The sequence below is a fragment of the Triturus cristatus genome, chromosome 1_2 (assembly GCF_964204655.1).
Source record: "Triturus cristatus chromosome 1_2, aTriCri1.1, whole genome shotgun sequence".
NCBI classification, from domain to species: domain Eukaryota; kingdom Metazoa; phylum Chordata; class Amphibia; order Caudata; family Salamandridae; genus Triturus; species Triturus cristatus.
The window spans coordinates 273,058,849-273,081,375 of NC_140580.1; the positions used below are offsets into that span (position 1 = coordinate 273,058,849).

The 22,527-nt window shown below is 44.6% G+C and overlaps 1 protein-coding gene across 7 annotated transcripts in view; it reads left to right on the top strand.

The window, feature by feature from the left end:
• PIK3AP1 (phosphoinositide-3-kinase adaptor protein 1) overlaps positions 1-22,527 on the top strand; it is a 1,621,635-nt gene that overhangs the window by 1,426,699 nt on the left and 172,409 nt on the right. For all 7 annotated transcript variants that reach the window (XM_085603661.1, XM_085603665.1, XM_085603660.1 and 4 more), the window contains one exon: positions 7,612-7,682. In XM_085603661.1, the coding sequence (XP_085459787.1) occupies positions 7,612-7,682 (71 nt within the window). The remainder of the gene's footprint in view (positions 1-7,611; positions 7,683-22,527) is intronic.

Consider the following 22,527-nt stretch of genomic DNA (forward strand, 5'->3'; position numbering starts at 1 on the left):
GTAACAATAGTGACTGGGTATGACTTTTGTAGGTTGATTTTGTTGTCGCTAATGTGTACATATTTTATCTCAAGCACGTCTGCTTGTTGAGCATGCAAGGTATCAGTAAGCGCCTTCAACCACTGTTGAGAGGGAAACATGGAAGAAATCAGGTCAAACAGAGGCTTTACTCTCAAGCTCTGCATAGTTAGCCAAATAAGAAAGTCCAAAGAAACCCCAACAGGAATTGCAACTTTTTCAGTGTGTCAGGAGGCTGCAAGATTGATCAATTCTCGAGAAAGTCTGAAGCTAAACCCTTGTGCTTGCTGGATAATTCATATCCAAAGAAGGTCACTTTCAGGTAGGCGGTCTTCAATTTTTTTTTTATTAATCTTGTAATCATGTGATGTTAACATCGTCACTACTTTGTATACCCTACTAAGGTGTATATAGATTAAAGTCATCGTCAGTCAAGTACATATCATCAGTGTATAACAATACCTCAGGATCTGGTTGTAAGATCTCCATGATTTGCGCTGAAAACCAGCCAGGACTATTCTTATAGTCCATGGGAAAACATTGGAAGGAAAACTTCACTCAGTCGAAACTGAAAGCGGTTAGATATTCATGTTCAGGTGCTATATTTTGACTGAAAACTCCATTGGAAATATCCAGGTTTGTTTTGTATTTTTTCCCACACCAGGTTCGTAATGAAACCTGTGCTGTGTGCATTCTGTACTGCATATGCTTGGGAGTGCAAATTTTTGATTTCTGTAGTCTAAGATTATTCTATAGGAACCGTCTGGCTTAAGAAAAAGGGATGTGTTCATGGGTGAGAGACAAGGCGCTATTGTGCCTTGATAATGCAATAGGTCCAATATTGCTTTAATGCCACGTTTTGCTTCTGGTTTTAAAGGGTATTGTGCTTGTCGTTCACTACGTAGGGGGATAACATGTGGACTAGAGTGATTGCCCCACCCGCTTTGTTTCTATATAAGGCTGGAGCCTGTCTTATGGTCCATTCACTGGCAGAAATGTCCCTGATATCCTCAGGTACTATGGGAGAGAATACAACGCTTATAACAGCCTCTCCCCGGGCAACATTCCTCATAAAGGCTAGAGGGCAATTTTCTTCTGCTAGAATGATGTTGTAATCATCAGATAACTGGTTCCAGAAGACTGTTTTGATACTACATTGTATGTCCTCTTCAATGTATATTTTTAGGATGTAAACCCTATCAGGAAGATTTAAATGTTGATCTGGGGTTTCAATCTCTATGAAGTCATCAGTCGGATTTGCATCCAGAAACCTCTGAACTGCCTAATGTACTACTGTGACTTCTGTGACTCTGTCTAGTAGTGCTATCTCCCAAACCTTGTTTCTTAAAGCTTTAGAGTTCAATCCTTTTTCTTCCCTCTTTACGCTTATATCAGTCTCGCGTCATTTCTCACTTTACCTACTATACTCCCCTTTTCTTCGGCACTTTAATCGGCTCCCCCTATCGGTTCTTTTACCTTCTGTATCCCGAAAAGAGCATGAAGAGCAGCTATCAGAATACTGATACCATTCAGGCTTTTGCATTTTTCGCGGTCTGTTAAGTTATAACCACCCTTGCTGAATTCCCGAGAAGTGGGTGATTTAGCCTGTCTTTTATCTTTGTCTTTTTTTTTTACTTCCCTCCCATTGCAGATTTCTGCTTAAAGGAACCCTTGGTGTCATTTTTAGATTTTAAGTGTGGCTTAATGGAATGAGTACCTAAGGCATCTCTAATTACAGAGGTATAAATGTCTGTGATTATTTTTGGTAGTTCCCATTCATGATCCTGCACCAGAACTGCTTCCAGTCTCTGGCACTAAAGCTTCTCCATTTATATTGCTTAGAATGACAGAGAAAACTATAGAGAAGTTTCTTATTAACTTCATTCCTAAATCTAAAGCTTGGGTAGCTCCGTGATCATTTTATACTTGTCTAAGTACATCAGGGAGGGTTACCAATGAAGGCTTGCCATTCGTACTGCTATAAATACATGCAAAGATGCTGCCCCAGGAGTTACAGCCCTCTACCGGAGGCACCACCCAAGAGGAAAACACATAGTTAGTATTCTGTATTTTTCTTGGGGGGTAGTGTACGGATACATTGCTTCTAACCGGTTGATTTTGCGAGCAATCCAGAAAGCCAATTCATCCTGCCTCGCTGGTGCTTTTCCCATTATAGCGTTATTAGTCTGTGGACTAATGGTTTGCATTTGTTTGGGAGCGTTAGTCCTGCTGTGACAACAGGACTGGAGCTCAAAGTATGTTGCACAAACTGCACAAGTCTCCTGTATAAGGCAGCTGTGTAATTTAATAACCCTACTACCTCTGCATTAGATAGAGTTTCAGGTCAAGGAACTGGAGTGTAACAAGCCAAGACTGGCCATGTAGCCCGTCATTGCTCCGAGATCCCAAACAAGCATGTCAGTGCGTGTGTGGCAATTGACCACCAAACCAATTTTGGTGCTCTTAATAAGTTTAAGGGATTTCAAAGTCTTGGTAAGATCTATAATGTGCAGGCAGATCTGCCACTGTATATTCATGAAACTGCCCTAAGGCAGCACCAATAGGCTCAAACGCCACCCAGGAATAAAGTCTCAAAGGCATATGCTGGATGTGCAGCTATTACAAAAGTAACTGCTCCTGCCACCATGGGAATACCTCGAGCTTTGAGGTGGTGAGTAACTGTTTCTCTGCAATTGGCCCCTATAACGATAGATGTTTCCATGATAAATGGTCTCAATTTGTAATTGGAATCATAGAATTAGAAAATCCACAGAATGGGAAATAACCTTTTATGGTTCAATGCACTGACAATGAATTTGAAAGACCAGTTATTGTTGCCCCACAACATGTTATTCAATGTGTAATTGATGTAGAAGCATTGCTTTTTAGTTGCTAACAATCCGATAAAGGGATCAGGGCACCGTGGAAAGAGCAACAAACCTTATTTTGTTATTCACAATACAGACACACTGTACTAAGAAGAATGAACACTTTTACATTAAAAGTCTTTATTACGATAGGAACAATCTGTTTCTCAGTACATCTAAAACAACTACATAGAATATTATAAGTAGATCAAGAAGACAACCAAATGAACATTTCCAAGATTACTAAAATGTCATTTAAAATGTTATCTAGAACCTAACACCCTAATGCTTACTACTTCTCCTCCCCCCCCTCCCCCTCCCAGCGCCTTGAAACCCTCACGAGTATGTAGTGCGCTTTACAAATTTTGTGATTGATTGATTGATTGATATGAGAGCATAAAAAACAGAGCAACTTGCAGTCTAGAGTTTCTTAGGAAGAAGAGACGCACTGCATACCTTGTTGACAGCAAAGGCTGTCGTTATCAGCGAAGGCGTGAATACAGTGTTCCCCGTGAAGGGCAAACACCCACTGCGATAGCAGTCAGTCAGTCTTCCTCCAGGACTTGGCTTTATCAGCTTCAGACTTCAGCCGAGATGCATCATCTGTGAAGTGTAAAGTCTGCTGGCAGCATGTGAAACCATCTCTGGTAGAATTTCGTACGATAATCTGGGCGAAGGACCTCTTCTGACAAGTCGGCCAATGGCAGTCCTTATATACTAAATCTTATCAGAAATTGGAATTGGAATTCCTGACATAAGTTTAGGAATGTCTGAAGAATAGATTATGTGCCTCAAGGTATGCTTCCCAGTGGTTCCTTATGAACAAATAAGGCAAAATGATGTCAATTAAAGCTACATTATTTTGGATATATGTCTGTATGTGTTCTTATTTACCCTTGACATGGTCATCAGGAGACATTTGACCCAGATGATTGTTGTATTAGATGTTTTATCTATGTCATTAATTGAACAACTTAATGATAACAAAGTTCCTAGGAAGATAAGGTCTGGCGAGATGTGCATTAAAAGGCAGACATGACAATGACTCTGCATAAATTAGGGAATATGTGGGTTTCAACTGTCTAAGTTAAGGAAGATGGCGGCCTCTGTCAACTAAAATGGAGTTGGGTCCCACATAAGATGGAGTCGGACCTTAAGGATTTTACAGCACTTTGTTTTTATGTGGAGTGTAACAGGTGTCAAGCTTAAGTTGACTGCATTTTTTGGAATGGTTCAATAAAGTTCAAACTAGCAGGTAGGTCCACAGTGGTTCCATTTTGCCGGGGACATTGTGTTGTTCTGAACGGAGGGGTTCTTGCAGTGATTTTAAATATTATGATTCTTTATCAGCTTGCACGTGTCCTTGTGTGTGCATGTGTGTGGTTTCTCCCTCTGTGCTTGAAAGAGGCACTTGTCCGGTTGGTGCGGGAAATTTGCAGGTTCCGATGGGTCGTTGGTTTCTCCAGCATATTGCATGTAGATTGTCTTTGCTATTTGTGTAGAGCTGCTGTTATGGGCTGGATCCAGTAATGCAAACCTGGTCATTAGTATGACGACTTAGATAGCGTATGTCTTCATATAGTTAGCCCCACAAGTGTGCCTCGGAGAATTTCCCATTCACTTTTTCACACTTATTTGTGTGTGTGACATTGTGCATGTGTCATTCATAATGAATGTAGCCTCGTCCTTGACAGCTGTGTCATGTGTGGGATGCATCACTTGGCTTCCGTCCTGTTGTGTCGAGTTGATTGGACTGTGTCCCTGGCCATGATCCGTGTCTGTGGGGAGGGTCGAATGCTATGTGTTAAGGATATTTGCGCCACTCTGAATTGCTGTGTGTTCATCAGTCAAGAATATGTAGATAGAGCAGTCAGTATTTTGGGTTTGGGCATATACAAACTAGACTTTGGCTTTTGTGATATGTTCACGATTATTTACTTATTTACTTATTTTTGTAGGATTTTTGATAAAGCGCTCCATCATTCCCTTCAGTCTCCTTAGTAGGCTGAGGAGACTGAAAGGAATGATGGAGCGCTTTATTTAATTAGTGTCTTGCAGAGTTCTTGTATCAAACGTTAGACACTAAGGGGCTGATTTAGGTTTCGGCAGATGAGTTACTCTGTCACAACGGTGATGGATATCCCGTCCGCCAAAATATAAATTCCATTATATCCTATGTGATTTATATTTCAGTGGATGGGATATCTGTCACCGTTGCGAGAGAGTAACCTGTCCGCCGAAATCTAAATCAGGCCCGAAGAGTTCAACTGGATATAAGTGATATTTCTTGTTTGTGACACCCAAGGTCGGGTTGTGAAGATGTCTTGGACCAGCACGTGGGAGCAGAACGGAGAACTGCACTTATTTTTCACAAGTTTACAGCACCTGTACTAATTGGATAAATGTTTGTTAGAACATGAGCTGCAGTGGATCACAGCTCAGAAGAACAAAGAGGCAGCCACTGTTCTGTGCTTCCAAGTTGTGCCCTCTGCTTCTGCTGCTCTGTCTTCCAGAGTTGCTGATTTAGCACATGCAAAGTAAACTGCGTGATTTCTTAAAAAACCCTAAGCAAAGCTGCATTCTGCGCCTGATGACAGACGCAGAACCAGGCCATAGCTATCAAAGGTGCAGCAGGTGCCGTGGTATGGGGGCTCGGGGGTCCTACTTCTACCCAATTCTAGATGTTTTTACTAACATATCAGAGGATAGGGGTCCCATTTCCCCAGTTGCATTATGGGCCATGACACCCATGCCACTGCACAGAATATGTTCATGGTATGCCCCTCGTCAGTGACAAGTTCTCTAGGAGTCAAGATTTAACAGTCCAGTTTTCTGAAGTGTCTCTCCCTCAATCTTTCAGCTGCTTAGAGGCCTGCTGGTTGATCATATGTGGTTTAGTTGACCCCAGGGTCCCTACTCCAGTAGACTTTATCGATGGTGGTAAGAACTTGTTCTGTGCACCCACAGGGAACAAGTTAAATGTTTTCACCATTGGTTTCATGTCATTTCAGATCTATGATTCACACAACTTATGTCTATATGTTGCTGAGCTTCTTCAGAAGTCTGGTGTACATAATGCTGATAGAATCCAGGCATGCCATCGATAAGGCTCTTGTATATTCTATTTGGTAGTAAATTTAAAGGGAAGGGAATGTTTTCGGGTGTGAGAAAAAGCGCAGGTCGACACTCTTAACAACTTTTATGATTAGGGTGGCGAATGAGAGCTTGGAGTCGAACTATGAGTATAACGCTGTGAGTATAACTCACAGCGTCCTCACATTCTGTGAGGTTACTGGAGCTGCTTTCAAGTTTGGAGTAATTCATATTATACCAGGGGTGGCCATGTCAGTGTACCATTGTGCATATTGTGTATTATTTGAACGGGCAGCGGGGCAGCTTATATAGTAATGTATTTATGGTAATTTATCGGTGTTCATTTCATGTTTAATTACAGTGATCTTGTTGTGCTGGTGCTTTCTTCGTTTGCATTTGCTTACACTTTCTCGTCTCATTATTTCCTTGATTGACACAGCAACAAATGTGTTTGCGTTTTTAGAGATCATTCTGCCTGTTGAGTTTTCTTATCTGACCTGATTTCACACCTGGCTAGAGCAGGGTTATACCTTTTATCAAACTAAGTTCAAGCCGAGCCTACATTTGGCATTGATCTCTCGCTGAGAAAAAGCGTTAGGTTTAATGCTAAGCATTATTTCGTTAAAGGTGCAAGAAATAACCGACAAGTACCCTATTTGTCATTCGAGGGATTACAAATCAGTGTTCTGAATGATGTCATAAATTAAAGCTGTGTAGCTTCAATCCTGACCTAGGGGGTACATGTAGTTTGGCGGAGTAGGAGCACAGCCATAAATCGGCAGTGCTCTTCCTGCCAAACATGCTGGTGTGGAAGCTCTGTTTGGAGTCAAGGAAAGCAATAAACCCATACACTAGCTGAGTTTCAGGAGGCTTAAACTGTGTAACCCCCTGTCATGGATGCCTATCCACTAGTGAGCCGCCAGGTCACTGTAGCGCTCACGTTGCCCTATTCAAGCCATGCCTCACAATGATCCCCTCCATGCAATGACAATTCTCCCTGCATATCAGACTCGTTGGTGTTTTGTTTTATTAAAAACAATCCCCCCTGCTTTGAGTTTGTGAAAAGGAATCAGAAATGTTGGCTGAGTGGGTGCATCATACATGCCACCTTGTCTGCAAAGTTCAGCAGCAACTCCACACGAGTCACATAGATCCCCATCTGCTTGTTGGGGATCTCTCAACATAGTGGGTGTTCTATGCAAGGGAGCAGGACCTATACACAGGCTCCCCATCTACAATTATAAAAGATGTTAGAAAACCACAGACATATTTCCATTTTGGGCCTTAGGTACATAAAATTGTTAGCCTGCTTTGCGGGTAATGAATTTCGAAAAAGCTAATTTCAAGCAACCTCAATGAAACTCCGAGTATATTGAATGGAAAGACCCTCCTCTGGTAGTGGAGTATTCTGTATCAAAGAAGAAGCCTAGTATCGGCATCTTTTTGTTATTCCTTGTGTATGATAGCTTATCAAATGCTACTGTTCTTTTTTTACTTTGCTTGACTATCATTACTTAACTTAAAACAAAAGTAAGTCAGGAACCGGTTTTTCTTCCAGTGCATTCGATTATATCATAACTTAGGAGATACATCCATTGGTTTGTTTATATTGTCTCTTTTGTTTATCAATCAGGTAGTGCAAGCAATAGATCAAGTACTCGAAGCACACTAAGTATCAGCAGCGGAGTTGAAGGTGACAGCGAGGTGATGTATCACTTTCTAATTATTTATATGTACTTGATGTTAATATTCCAGAAGATGTTTGTTACTGGCATCCCTGTTTGAATTCCATGAGGGACACACAGTTCATGACTTGACCACCACAAATTGTGCCAAATGAAATAATGAATTACGAAAACACCTTATGGTCAGATATCCCTAACTTGTATCCCACTCCACCGAAAGCGATAACCCTAGCACTCATCACTCTGAATGGGCTGTCTGTTGAGGCACTTGGTATATCAAAATGGCCTATACTGAGTAGTGGGCCCACCCATCTTTGCCACCACTGCGCAGACGTAAATGGCACGCTTCTACATGTTATATGGACGGTCCAGTAATTGCATGTTACTGGCGACGAATCCATAGTGAGACTGTAGCAATAGGGGGTCATCCAGTGAAGCTCCGAGATTCTGGTGGGTGTTGGTCTTATGATGGGTAAACGAGATATCACAAGGTATTGGAGGATTAGTGCTTGTAGCACATTTACTTGTTGAAGTAGTAAAGCAAAGTAGTGCATGTATCAGATACAGCATTCTAAAAGAGTTTGTTTTAACTAAGACAAAAAAGAGGCATTGGGCAAAGGCTTTTTCTGTAATCATTGGACATCACCGTCGTCTTCGATAGCATATTGGTGGCTCTTTTCATCTTTCTTTGAGTCCTTTAATTCATGAGCCTATCATAACTGAAGCATCAAAGGTCACAGAGGTTATCAGAAAATCCCTTAAATTATGTTCGAATGAATCCTCTACGCAGGCCCCATCCAATGTAGGAGGTGTGTGATAAAAACAGAAGTCGCACAGAAGAAGAAAAATCTGCTTTAAGGGGTCTGGAGGGTTACTACTGGGCTAAGTCTAATTCAGATACATGTAAATGTTATCTCAGGCAGTTGAGAAATAATAGATACGTTTTTGTAAAACAGAAGGTTCGGATTGTATCACCAATTACATCTTGATACCATTAAGAATCCGTTTGTAATAAAATATCCTTCTGATTCATTTACTAATCCAAGTAGCAGGAGGAAGTGTATCCTCACACCTTTCCCCTTTTGAGGCCAAAGCCCCTAAGGATAGGCGGGCAACAAAATAACCACTTTGACAATCAAATATCCTTTATCTTTTTCAGTTTGAAATGTAGGATTTTTCAATAATCCACAATATATCTATCATGACGTCAAATATCTATATCCTCATCTTGGTACATTTATAATATGATGTCTATGTAAACAGTTAATGTTTCATATATTTTTTCTAAATCGTTATCACCATATTCATTAACATCATGCGGCATCTGTGGTTCAGATGAGAACATGTTCCTTTAGCCTCATCGAAATTGTAGGGACGAGAAAACAGGCATCCCAACAGGGCCGGTCCTAGACTTTTTGGGGCCCTGCATGCAAGGGAAGATTTGAGGCCCCACTAATTTGCATGTGACATCACAAGAAGTGACATCATAGAAAGTGACATCACTGGACTTCTAATCTTCTATGGTATCGCCAAGGAACCTTGTGTGGATAAAAAGACAAATACCCAAAAGAAATAAGTCAGTCTATTTTAAAAGCTGTGTCACATTAAAAGGAAAAGCTAGGCACAGGTCTCACAAAGATGGACTTTCTCACTCAATGTTAACTGATTGTTTCCAGATTGCTGCATGATAAAAGGTCAGGAACACTGCGGAATATTATTTGAATGCATCACTGTGGTAAATATGATGCAACCGGATATAGCGAAATAAAGTTGAGCTCAAATACATGTACCTGTTCATTTTTATTTGGAAGCTTTATAAATCACAGGCCAGAACTAAAAGGGCAGCAGAGTTCTGTAGAAACAAAGCAAAGCATGCACTGTAGACAAGCGCCATGCCTCCATGTGAGGCTGCACCAAAGAAGGGTTAAAATCACCCCTGTACTGAAAAGGCTGTTTAAAATTTGATTTTTACAGTTCACAAACGTATATGTCATTTGATTTATTCCTTTCATTTGGATTTTATACTGCTGCATTTATGATGGAAAAATGAAAATTCAAGTTTCAGAATGCAAGGAAATAACAGCTGAACTACTTACATGTGGTTTAAAGAAGCAACTTGAGACCTCCTCTGATGGAAGTCTTTGCTAGTGAGAGCTACAGTTTTAATATAAATCCCTTGCACTGGGACTTGAAAAAAACTTGATGATGCACTTGCTCTTGAACCATTGGTGAAGCCTTCTCCTGCGATGCTTGGATTTTAACTTGTGTGTTTTTAAAAAAAAATAAGCAATCAGTAGGCACTGACACGCTCGCCTGCACACCTCTGACACCCTGTAACCGCATTCTCCCCTTGTCCACCACGGGATTCCTTTCCCGATTGTTGTGGCGGGAGGCGCGGCATATTCTATCTCTTCCGGGCTAGAGGTGAGGGGGGGCGGAGTGTCATTGGCTGCTGAACACCTGGGCAGCATAAATTGGGACTACCACACACCTCGCGCAGCGGACACGCGCTGTAGCGAGAAACAGCATCTCTGTATCCTTTCATTTTTAAACTTCTCCTGCGACGCTTGGATATTAACTTGTGTGTTGTTTAAAAAAAATAAGCAATCTGTAGGTACTGACACGCTCACCTGCACACCTCTGACACCCTGTAACCGCATTCTCCCCGGTCCACCACGGGATTTTTCCCGATTGTTGTGGAGAGAGGTGCGGCATATTCTATCTCTTCCGGGCTAGAGGTGAGGGGGCACGGAGTGTCATTGGCTGCTGATTACCTGTGCAGCATAAATTGGGACTGCCACACGCCTCGCGCAGCAGACACGCGCAGCGGGCGTGCCGGCGGTGCGCCGTAGGCGCACCTAAGGCAAGCCTGTCTGCACCCATCCGCAGCCGGACGGGCCGTGGGCCACAACCCCTGCCCCGCATCTCAGGAGTTACAGCCCCCACTCCCTTCTTAATCTCAGAGGAGCGACCCCTGCCATCTGCCAACATTCTTGGAAGGTGGCAGATGAACACAACTCCTGCCCACACTGTGGATTCCATTTCCAACCCACCCACCATACCAAAAACACCCAGCGAAGTATGTACCTCCTAAATTGCAGATTACTCCCCAAACACTCCACTGAAATCGCTATGCTCTTAAAAGAACTTAAACAAGACGCCCTATTCCTGACAGAGACCTGGCTCAACGCAGAGTCAGAATCTGATCTCATCTAAACCCTCCCTCATGGGTATCACATACAATGAGAAGACCGTAAAGAGGGTAGAGGAGGAGGCCTAGCAGTTATCTTTAAGGATTGCTACAAGTGCTGCAGCTCTCCCAACCTGGTACCAGACTGCCAAAGTCTCTCCTTTGCCATTGATTTCTCCCCCATAAGTACCTTCTCTGGGCTGCATATATAGCGTCCACCCGGGGCTCTGGGACAATTTCTTAACACCCTTCCCCCCATCACAGCCAAACTGGCTTGTAGGCCGTCTAATTTTACACTATTAGGGGATCTTAATATCCACTTTGACGATGCCTCTGACCTCATCGCCAAAGAACTGACCATGAGCCTCTCCGCACTACAACTTAAACAATTATTGTTCAAACCCACCCACACCAAAGGCCACTTACTCGATCCTGTTTTTAGTAACTGTGCAGATCTCACAGCGGGAACCTCTTCCCCGCTCCTGTGGTTAGACCACTTCCTGATCCCTCTCTCCTGGGCCATCCTTGAACCCCACTTAGCTACCAACACAACCACTCATAGGGAACTAAATTGGTCTAAACTTCCCCTGGATTGCTGGTTGATGGCCCTTGAAATCTCAAGACCACCCAATAACCCCAATCCCATTCTAGCCAATGAGGACTACAACAGCTGGATCCATAACTATTTAGACTCCGTACTCCCCATGAAATGCTCTCAATCAAAGCGCAGCATAACAACTGCACCATGGTATTCCACATAATTACGGGAAAGGAAACGATATTGCAAAAAATTAGAGAGGAAATGGCGACTGGATTTTTCCCCTTCCAGCAAAACCGCATACAGGGAGGCAATAAAAGCTTACAAAAATGAAATTAAAGCCTCTCAATCAACTTTCTTCGAAGAAAAAAATTAAAGCAGCTGTTTTCATGACCAAAGAAATCTATTGAATCGCAAAAACTCTCCTCAAACTCCCTTAGAAACCACCAAACCCTTTTGACGCCCAAATTTGCTGCAACAACCTGGCAGATTTTTTTTTCCAGAACATCCAAACAATTTACACCTCCTTTCCCCCCATCCAGCCCACCACAACTTCTGCCAACTTCTCAAGTGCAGGACCCCGATCTTCGGCCACCCTGGAACCCTCCCTCTTCTTAATCCCACCACATTGTAATGCATTATGCACCAGGTGAAATCTGGCTCCCCCCAAAACCCGGTACCCCCACGCACCCTGCTGCCAGCTATTGGCAACATTCTTCCCACCACACTCGACCTGCTCAATGCCTCTATCTCCTCCTGAAATGTCCCTCCCCCCTGGAAGCACGCCATGGTTAAGCCTCTCTTAAAAACAAAACCAACCTAGACCAAGACAACCCCAGCAATTACCGGCCAATTTCCCTGTTACCATGGCTGAGCAAGATCCTGGAGAAATATGTCAACTCATTACTGGTAGAGTTCCTGGAGAACAACCATTTACTTGACTTCTCCCAGACAGGATTCCGTCCCATGCATGGGACCGAAACCGCTCTCCTCACTGTAACTGAGGAGGCCAGGAAGATCCTTGATCAAGGAGGCTCTGCCGCAATCATCCTCCTTGACTTAAGTGCTGCATTCGACACTGTAAATCATGACCTACTAATACACCGACTTATCAACTTAGGCGTTTCAGGAAATGCCATCACTTGGTTCACATCCTTCTTGGCAGACCGTTCCTTCCAGGTTTTTGAGGGCAATATCACCTTCCCCAGCAAGCCACTCAGCTGTGGTGTGCCTCAGGGCTCCTCCCTGAGTCCCACACTATTTAACGTTTATATGAGACCCCTCGCTGAGATTGTCCGTCCTTTCGGCATAAAAATCATCACTTATGCCGACAACACTCAGCTAGTGGTGACCCTTAACCAACCAAACACCCCCTCTAACAACCTGAGTGGATGTCTGGAGGAGGTGGCCAAATGGATGAAACTCTCCTGTCTAAAGTTGAACAGGGACAAAACTGAGCTCATGCTCTTAGGGAAAACCCCTAAGCTTAAAATAAACTCACTATGGCCCATCTGCCTGGGTCCTACCCCACTGCCAAAGGACACAATCAACAGCCTGGGCATTTAGCTGGATAACGCGCTCAACTTTAACCATCAAGCAGCTAAACTCTCAGCCAACTGCTATGGTCTACTAAGGCTACTTCGGAAAATTCTTCCCCTACTTCCATTCCAGGCAAAACAGATTATGGTCCAGGGTCTCATTCTCTCACGCCTGGACTTTGGGAACGCCCTCTATCTAGGGGCCCCTCAATCCACCTTGCGCAAACTCTAGGTCATCCAAAACTGCCCAGCCCGAACACTCCTTCAGATCCCCCGCCGACTCCCAATCAATCCCGGACTAAGGAGCCTCCACTGGCTCCCAGTTAGGGAAAGAGTTGAATTCAAGGCACTGTGCATTGCCCATAGGGCCTTTTGGAAAACGGGCCCTGCCATTAGCCAATCGCTGATTACTCCCTACCACCCGAATAGACAGCTCAGATCAGCATCTTCCTTCCTCGCCCTAGTGCCCCAGATCAAGAGAACCAGAAGTGGTGGCCGCTCCTTTGCTTATAACTCGGCTAAACTCTGGAACTCTCTCCCCCTCCACCTGCGTGCAGAGTCTAATCTGCTCCTCTTCCGTAAGCTTCTAAAAACTCTGCTCTTCAACAAATCTGCATAGTTCCTAACTTTCTTCTTGCATGCGCTTGTCCGCAGCGCTAGGACGCCTCAGGGTAGCTATCGCGCTTAACAAATGGTCTTTTTTTTCATTGTTAGGCTAAAGCAGTGGACAGCTTTGGTTTGACTGTGTTCACGCTAGTGTGTGTGTTTGTTGCATCAGTATACCAGTGCTGTTTATTCCTGCTGCTGCTATGAGATGAGAGTTTAGGCCTTTGTATCATCTGGACAGAGAAACAATATCAGCAATTAGGTTTTGCCTCAAGACAACTGTGGAACAGTTCTATTCTTAGCTAGAAACCGGAAGCTGACGGCTTGCTCATCCCCACAGAATTGGTCTTATATTCTTTTGGAGTCAATAAGAAATTCTTGCATTGCATTGCAGAGGGGATGTTGCTAAAGAGCCCTTGCTGTGGTGGTGACAAAGAGGGGCACTGCTGTGTAGAACCCACTATAGAGAGCATATTATAAGTGGGTGAACAAGTGGGACTTAAAATAGGGAGTCAGACTTTGTTTATGGGGGCAATATAAATGAAGCTGCAATAAGTTTGCCATACCAGGAGGCTAGTACTTGCTAGCAGGGGTCACCAAGGTGCTTTTCTCTGCCGTGTTCTTGAAGAAGGCACAGAGAAAATACTAATACATAATTTATTTTGGACACTTTGCCTATTGCTACAAGCACAATATACACCCCCAGGCACAGCACACAGCACAATGAGGCTCTCCTTAGAACCTTACACCTAAAACAAAACATGCTACAACTACTAGCAGTTGCGTGGCACTCAAAGTGTCATACATATGATGTAGATATGCCATAGACAAACACAGGGCAAATACAGAAATGTCACACACAGGCAAGGGATATCCAGAAAATGTAAATATCCCCCACTTTGAACCAAAGCTTTTATGGCACCAAGCAAGCCAAGAAAGTAATTGCAACCCTACCCAGAAAAGCTCTCTTGTCTCTTCCATCTAAGCATCTATCCAGTCATCCTTTAATCCTTCCATGCACCTGCTGCTATCTACCATTTTCCCTTTATATTCTGTCATCCATCATTTAGTCTTTCACCATTCTTTATGTCCCTCCATCCGTGTTCCCATCCATATCCAAACCTATGCATCCATCATTTAACTCATCCATCCCACCATCCACCCTTTCACTCATACATCCACCCATCCTCCTTTCGATCATCCATCCATCCTATCGCTCATCCTAAGTGTGATTCACAATGTCAACGGACCAGGGCTTTGCTGTCTGACTTATAGGTGCAGAGAATACTATAATCAGTGCATGTACATTTTTACTCAACTTTTATCCATTGTCTTCAATGCAGGAACCGGTAGAAAAACAACGCATGATTAAACCGAAACTCAACATACACATTAACAAGCAGGTGCCTAGTTCTTCTTGTGAGAACAATTTAAGAAAACCTTGGGAGAAAGATAGATTGGAGAATTGCAGAAAGCTGACAATACTGAATCTGCAGGTAGTACATGAGGTACTAAACAGACAAGATGGTCCCACATGGGTACATACGGAATTCATTGTAGCACTACTGAGGATAGCAATGAATAAAAACGTTTTAATATTCCAAAATGAGTACTTCTTCCAGACAAAGGGTGTAGCCATGGGAGCTGGATTTGCCCCGGATCTGGCTAACCTCTTCATGGACAAGTATGAAAATGATTTTATCTACAATACGAAAAATCCTTTTCTAGAAACATTAGTCTCTGGAAGAGGTATAACGACGATGTCCTCATGGTTTGGGCGGTTGAAGAACCAAGGCTGTTGGCCTTTTTTGAGTGGATTATTGAACAATCGTCTGACATACAATTCACCACTGCACATAGCAGAGAAGATCAAGAGACAAAACACTCTACACCACTCTTTTCTGAAAACCTATGGAACGGAACACCCTAGTTAGATACAGTAGTCACCAACCCAGAAACTTGAGAGATAACCTCCCATATGGCCAGTTTTTGCATCTTCGCAGAAACTGTAACCATAGGGCTGATTATTTTCAAGAAACTGACCTCCTCATGTCACACCCCATACTTAAGAGATCTAGGAAAAGGGCTTGGTATTGCCCCCGTGAAACCTTACTTGAGACTAAGCCCAAACGTGATACTGCAGAAGCAATGAGTTAAAAAAAGATTGCTAACGGCTACTTGGATCTCATGGCATTGGAATTAGATGAGCCAGGTAAACCCCTTTTTGCCTTCAAAGGGGGTAGGAAACATTAAGGACTTTGTGGTAAAATCTTATCTCAAAACAGCCCCCAACCCTGATCTAAGAGCTCAACTGCAACTGCCTCCCCTGATTGGGCATTTCAAGTGTGGTTTCTGTGAAGCCTTTGCACTTACGATGGAAAGAACAGATTTCACACACTGCAATCGCACATATACCCTGAAACACCACACTGATTGTAACTCAGTTGATGTGATTTTTGGCATTGTTTGCCCTTGTGATAAATTGTATGTGGGTCAAACACATCAGAAGGTGAAAACCAGGATCCTTCAACATTGCTCCAGAGTCCGTTGCATTACACTGGGTGCTCCACTGGTTGAGCATTTAAGTCGTATAAAACATACAGCCGGGAGTATACGGTGGTGGGCCCTAGAGAATATACTACACAACACAAGAGGTGGAGATTTGTCAGTCACCATGAGCCTGAGAGAATGTAAGTGGATTCACTTACTTGATACAGTAAATAATGGGCTCAATGAATCTGAGGAAATTTTCAGGCAAATCTGTCACCTGAATATGGGTTGATTAACGCATGTCACTTCAGGTTCTATACATTACACAGTTTGGATAGTGGCAGTTCTTTTTGCTCGTATTTCCATCAGAGCCCCTTCTTCAGGCCACACAGAACCTACCAATATGATAATACAGAGTAAGAATGGAACCCCATAGTACTTGCTCAAACAAAATCTTTACGCAGTACAGTCTTGTTTATATATACTTATATTAAACCTTGTTTGCATTGTTACCTCTGCCCAAATGTACCCTCTGTATATGATCGTTATGTTGACTCAGTTATTTATACATGTGCATAACGCATTTCGATTGCAGTGGTTTTGTACCCCCATCTGCAATTATACTTGTAACACACCTTATGACACATATTAAGTAGAACATAAGTTTTGACTCCCTTCTGTATCCATTGGATGTGAATTAGTAGATATGGCATACATATGTGCAAGTAAAAATATTAGGATTTGCATGCTTAGTACCCATTGGATATGAATTAGTAGATATGGCATTCATATGTGCAAGTAAACATAATAGGATTTGTATGCTTAGTTTAACAATGGTTGCAAATGCGTGATTATCCCCAACTGAACATCTGATCTGTGTAACTAGCAACTGAGTTTTAGGAGGTTTTTATCGAAGGATTCACTTTTTAATCTCCTTTTACTTCATCGGGTTGTTTTACATAAGCAACATTGAGCCTACTCTATCATGTTTTTGTAAACTCAGAGTATTTGCCGCTACATTTTGAGATGAGCTTCGGATTCGGTTTTTTATATACTTCATTATGTCTCCCGAACGCGGAATACAGCAGTTTCCTCCGTTCGGAAGCCTGCCGCGCAGTTTCCATGGCAACTGACGCTGACTAATGGAACGTGCACGCGGACGCCCCCCCCCCCCCCCCCCCCTTTATATCAGCCGTGTCTCCTCTGCTGGGCGGCTTTCGTTCTGCTCCACCTTTGAAAGATTCATTCACTTCCGTCCAGGTGAGCTAGTGAATCTCTTTACCAAGTTCAGCAGTGATTGCCCTCACCTCTTTACTAATATTTTTACACTTGTATACAGTATGCCTGTATTGTTTTTTAACCATTGTGGTTTCTTCACTTTAAATACCAGTTTCATGAATAATAGCACTTGCGGCCATGTGGTTTAACCTGAGACTCAGGTCCTTAGGCTCATTACGACCTAGTTTTCTGAATATATTAAACGTTGGCGCCTGCTCGTTTTCATTTAATGGCGCTCGCTTCACTACAGCACCCGTTTTTTCGACATACACATTGTACTTATAAAAATATTTCTATATTCCTTTTTATGGCCAGTGTGGCCTCTTTATTGATCATGTACTGGTTATCCTACAGAGAATCCTAAACGGATCTCGGAAAATCGTTGCTTCACTTTAGAGCTAACTCGGGAGCTCATTGTACTTACCTGGTAGATCGATTCCCAGGCATTTCAGGTAAGATCCCTTGACAGACAGAGCACTAATATTTATTTATTTATTTTTGTCAATCCACCTGGGATTATTTTATTTTATTTTATAGGTTTTATATAGCGCTAGCTAGACCCGAGGGTATCAGAGTGCTTCACATACATAGGTGCATTACATAGCAAGGCATAGGGATGTAAAAAGGTATAAGCCAAAAATTTTAATTAGGCATACTTTGCATAGCAGGACATAAGGGTGCATGAGGATATAAGCAACACATTATAATAAGGCATACAGTGAAGGATAAGGGGGGGAGCTCCCGAGGTTGAAGCAGTCGAAACTCCACTTATCCAAGATGGACAAATGAGGAGGGAGTCAACTAGGTAGTTGGAGTCTTGATTCGTTGACTTGGACGGTAAGGTATTTCTTGAGGAGAAGGAGTATCGGGTCCCTTTTGAAGCACGGGAAGGAGGGGTTGCATCTGTGGTCAATCGGGAGTGAGTTCCATATCCTGGGTACGTTACCAGAGAAGGATCGGGACTGAGTGGTTGACTTTTTGAATTTCGGAGGGATGAGAAGAAGTGAGTTGGAGCTTCTCAGGGGTCTGGTCTTCCAGCTTTGACCAGTTTGCTGTTTAGGTAGTTGCGGGAATGTGAGTAGAGGGATTTGTGTGTGATGCAGGCCAATTTGTAGCTGCATCTGCCTTCAATAGGTAACCAGTTGAGGGAGTGGAGAGATGGTGTGATGTGATCAAACTTTCTAACTCACGTTATGAGTCGAGAAGCCATGTTAAGGACTCACCTTAGTGGGGCTAGGTGAGCTTTTGGCATCCCTGTAAGGATGGCGTTCCCGTATTCCAGTTTGGATAGGACTTCGGATTGAACAACAATCTTGAGATCATATTGGGGTATGAAAGGTTTCATTTTCTTCAGGTGTTTTAGTGAAAACAGAACACATTTTTTGATGTGGTCCTTCATCGATAAGTTCTTGTCCAAGGTAATGCCTGTGAGAAGTTGGCCTGATATGTAGTGCTCACTATTCTAGTGATCACTGTGTATCATTCCAAACGACCCTTATTGATGATTGGTTGTAAGTCAACCTTTTAGACCAGCTATCCTAGTAGCGTGGATACGAGCAGTCTTTAGGCTAAACTCTAGAGGGCGTGTTAAGCCAGCTGTTTACCATCACATATACCCCTTGAACATCAAGTGAAAGGACACCACACAAGTTGTTATGAAAATAAAGGATATTTATTTATAACAAGACTACCCTGGCTCTTTATGAGTCAGGGAGCTAAGCACAATACAAAACTCTTAGGAAAATACTACTGGTTGCACAATTTACACAAATGCCCGAGGGGCACGGGAAACCATCTACACTTACAGGGAAATGCGAATGGATAGAGTCTGGAGGTACTGATTCCGGAGTGTTCCGATCAGTGGGACTAAACGAAAAAGGAACTAGACACTTGTAGAGCGAACCTGCGATGGAGCACTGAAATGCTCAAGTTACCTAGCCCAGAGGCTGCGGCTGCGTGAAGTTCGGCAAGATGTCGGGAGTCCTCGTGTAGTCTCAGGAGCCTGAAAGAAGAAGTTGCTGGCAGGCGACCAGTGACGATGTTCGGAGCGATCCAAGCCTGGATCGGTGATGAAGGAAACCTGAAAGCAGAGGGGACTCAGTTCTTAACCGCTAGCCAGCGATCGTGTGGGTACCAGGAGGGTACCGGCTGAAGTCACCTCGACCAGGTGAGTGGGTGACGTCGGACTCGGCTGTTCCTCGGACCAGGAGGCGCGGCGGCGACCAGGATGGAGGGCGAGCTGTCCCACGAAGGTGTCTGCTGTCGATGATGCTGGGCCCAGGCAGGGGCAGCGGATCTTGGCAGTGGCAACCCAAGCGGGGGAGTCAAGATGGCGTCGGGAGTGGACCAGGAGGGTCCGTGGTACTCCTCTGTTGAAGGGGAGCAAGAGCCAGTCTGGAGCACCCAGACTAGTGATGAAACAATCGGGGTGCGTCGTGAAGAGGGCCACAAGCCGGTCGGCAAGTGGTCGAACAACGCGGTGAGCAGCAAGGAGCGGAAGGGCCCCCACGCAGATCTCGGAGATGCTGGGGAGGCAGACTTCGATGCTGGGGCTGCTCAGGGTTAGGGCTTCTCGAACCCTAGGTGCACTCACTCGAGGGTCCCTCGGTGGGCGTGCTAGATAAGCGTCGTGCAGGTTCTGAAGATAGCCGGTCCCGCAGGTCTCGTCACACCTACGACTCTCAGCTGGGCTGATGAGGTAGGTAAAAGGTCAGAGATGGCAGGGACTCGGGTCTCGTCGAGCTGGGCAGTCTTGATCCGTAGGAGAGACTTACAGCAAACCGCAAGCGCTTAGATGGTGCCTGCTGGTGCAGGGTGGCTACTCCTTAGCCACAAGGGAGAGTCTTCAGAAATAGTCAAGAGTTCCTTTCGTGGAAAGTAGTTCGTGATTCGGAGTTATCCGATTATCTGATTATCCTATTTGGGAAGGGGACTCGCTCCTACCTTTATTCTAAGAAAAAGGGGCTGGCCCGTGACTAGGTTCTACCTATGGGTGGAGCCAGGAGGGGGGTGGTTACACCCCTATCCTTTGTCCGGCTTCGCGCCAGCTCAGGGGCTGGTGTGCCCCCGAAACTGGTTGGAGCCGGGCTATGCACAGTGAGCACCGGGGTGCCACTGGCAATCACCTTCCTTTCAGCCCTGCCTACCTGGGATACACAAACCCTGTCTGGGACGGTGCTAACACCGCCCTCGACAGGAAACCCTTTGTCCAAGCTCCCCTTGCTGGAAGGTCCCCCAGCAGCAGGAGGTCAGACTTGTGTCTGGTGGCAGCATCCATTTTGTGATGCTGAGGCTTGAGTCAACTTTAACCGGGGTTCAAGGTTACTTCCATGTCGTGTCCCTCTAAAAGGGGGGAATGCTAACCCCGTCACCAGGACTGGCGAGGGGTTCGTATTCCCATTCGTATGACACCTTACTCGACATGTACAGGTGATGCGATGCCAAAGTTAGCAAATAACCGCAAGGATTATAATGCATTAAAAGTAGTTGGCCCGCGTCACCATGGAACGGCTATTAGGTCTTGGTTCCGCAAGCCGTCGACGGGCTCAGCTCGCGCCAGAGCACCGTCCCACATGATTCCCTGCACCCTGCCTTCAGGATTGATAAGGCCTGCTATAGGAGTGACTGATAGGAATCCATGTGTCCATTTTAGGGTTTAGGTGTAGGAATACTACACCTACAGCAACGGGTGATTACACCACGTGGCCCCAGCTGTCGTGCAGCCAGTTGTGTCAGATTTGGGCGGCCATTCCAGGGGTGGCATAATACATGCTTCAGCCCCTGGTAGGCCCTGGGTACACCGATGCCCTGGATACCTGTGGTATGCTGAGACAGGGACTGACAAGGCGGCCCAGTTCCAATTAGTGGATGCACCTAATGTACATGTGTGATAATTTCGAGAGAGAACAGCTAGGCTGTGGGTCTGATTGGCAGGCCCGCAGCCGGAGAAAGTCGTAAACCAATGAAGCAAAAGCAAAAAATCTGGGTGATCATAGGATTGCAGACCCTACTCTCCTACATGACCCCCCCCAAACTTCGGGACAATAAGCTAACCTTGACCAGGTGAGTCTTCTTGCTCTAAGTGGAAATACCTGGAGAGCCCATCTGCATTGCCATGATCAGTGCCAGGTCTATGCTCCACTGTGAAGTCCATCCCCTGTAGGGAAATGGACCACCTAAGTAGTTTGGGGTTTTCACCCTTCATTTGATTTAGCCACAAGAGGGGCTTATGGTCGGTCTGAATCTTGAAGTGAGTGCCAAACAAGTATGGCCTCAACTTCTTCAGGGCCCAAACCACAGCAAAGGCCTCCCTCTCAATAGCTGACCAATTCTTCTCTCTGGGGGTCAGCCTCCTGCTAATAAAAGCTATGGGCTGGTCATGACCATCAAAATTCAGTTGCGATAGAACAGCTCCCACACCCAGCTCCGAAGCGTCTGTTTGGACAATGAATGGTTTGGAGTAGTCTGGACTCTTTAGGATAGGTGCTGTGCACATGGCCTGCTTTAGGTCATCGAATGCCTTCTGACAGCTTGCTGTCCACTGAACTTTTTTTGGCATCTTTTTACTTGTCAGGTCGTTTAGCGGGGTCACAATGGATCCATAATTTCTGACAAATTTCCGGTAATAACCAGTCAGGCCCAAGAAAGCTCGAACCTGAGTCTGGGTGGTTGGAGGAGCCCAGTCCTGGATGGCCTGTATTTTGCTCTCCAATGGTTGAACCTGGCCTCCACCTACAAGGTGGCCCAGGTATACAACCTGTGTCTGCCCTATCTGGCACTTGGTGGCCTTGATAGTGAGGCCTGCCTTCTGCAGGGCCTCTAACACTTTCCTCAGGTGGACCAGGTGATCCTCCCAGGTGGAGCTAAAGACAGCGATATCGTCCAGATACGCCGCACAGAAGTCGTCCAACCCAGTGAGAACTCGATTCACCAGCCTTTGGAAGGTGGCAGGTGCATTTTTCAAACCAAAGGGCATTACCACGAACTGATAATGCCCACCCGGGGTAGAAAATGCTGTTTTGGGCTTGGCCTCCTCAGCTAACCTGATTTGCCAATACCCAGCTGTCAGGTCAAACGTACTTAAGTAGTTGGCCGAGGCCAACCGGTCGATAAGTTCGTCTGCTCTCGGTATCGGGTGGGCGTCAGTCTTAGTGACTGCATTGAGGCCTCTGTAGTCCACGCAAAACCTCATCTCTTTCTTACCGCCCTGGGTGTGAGGTTTTGG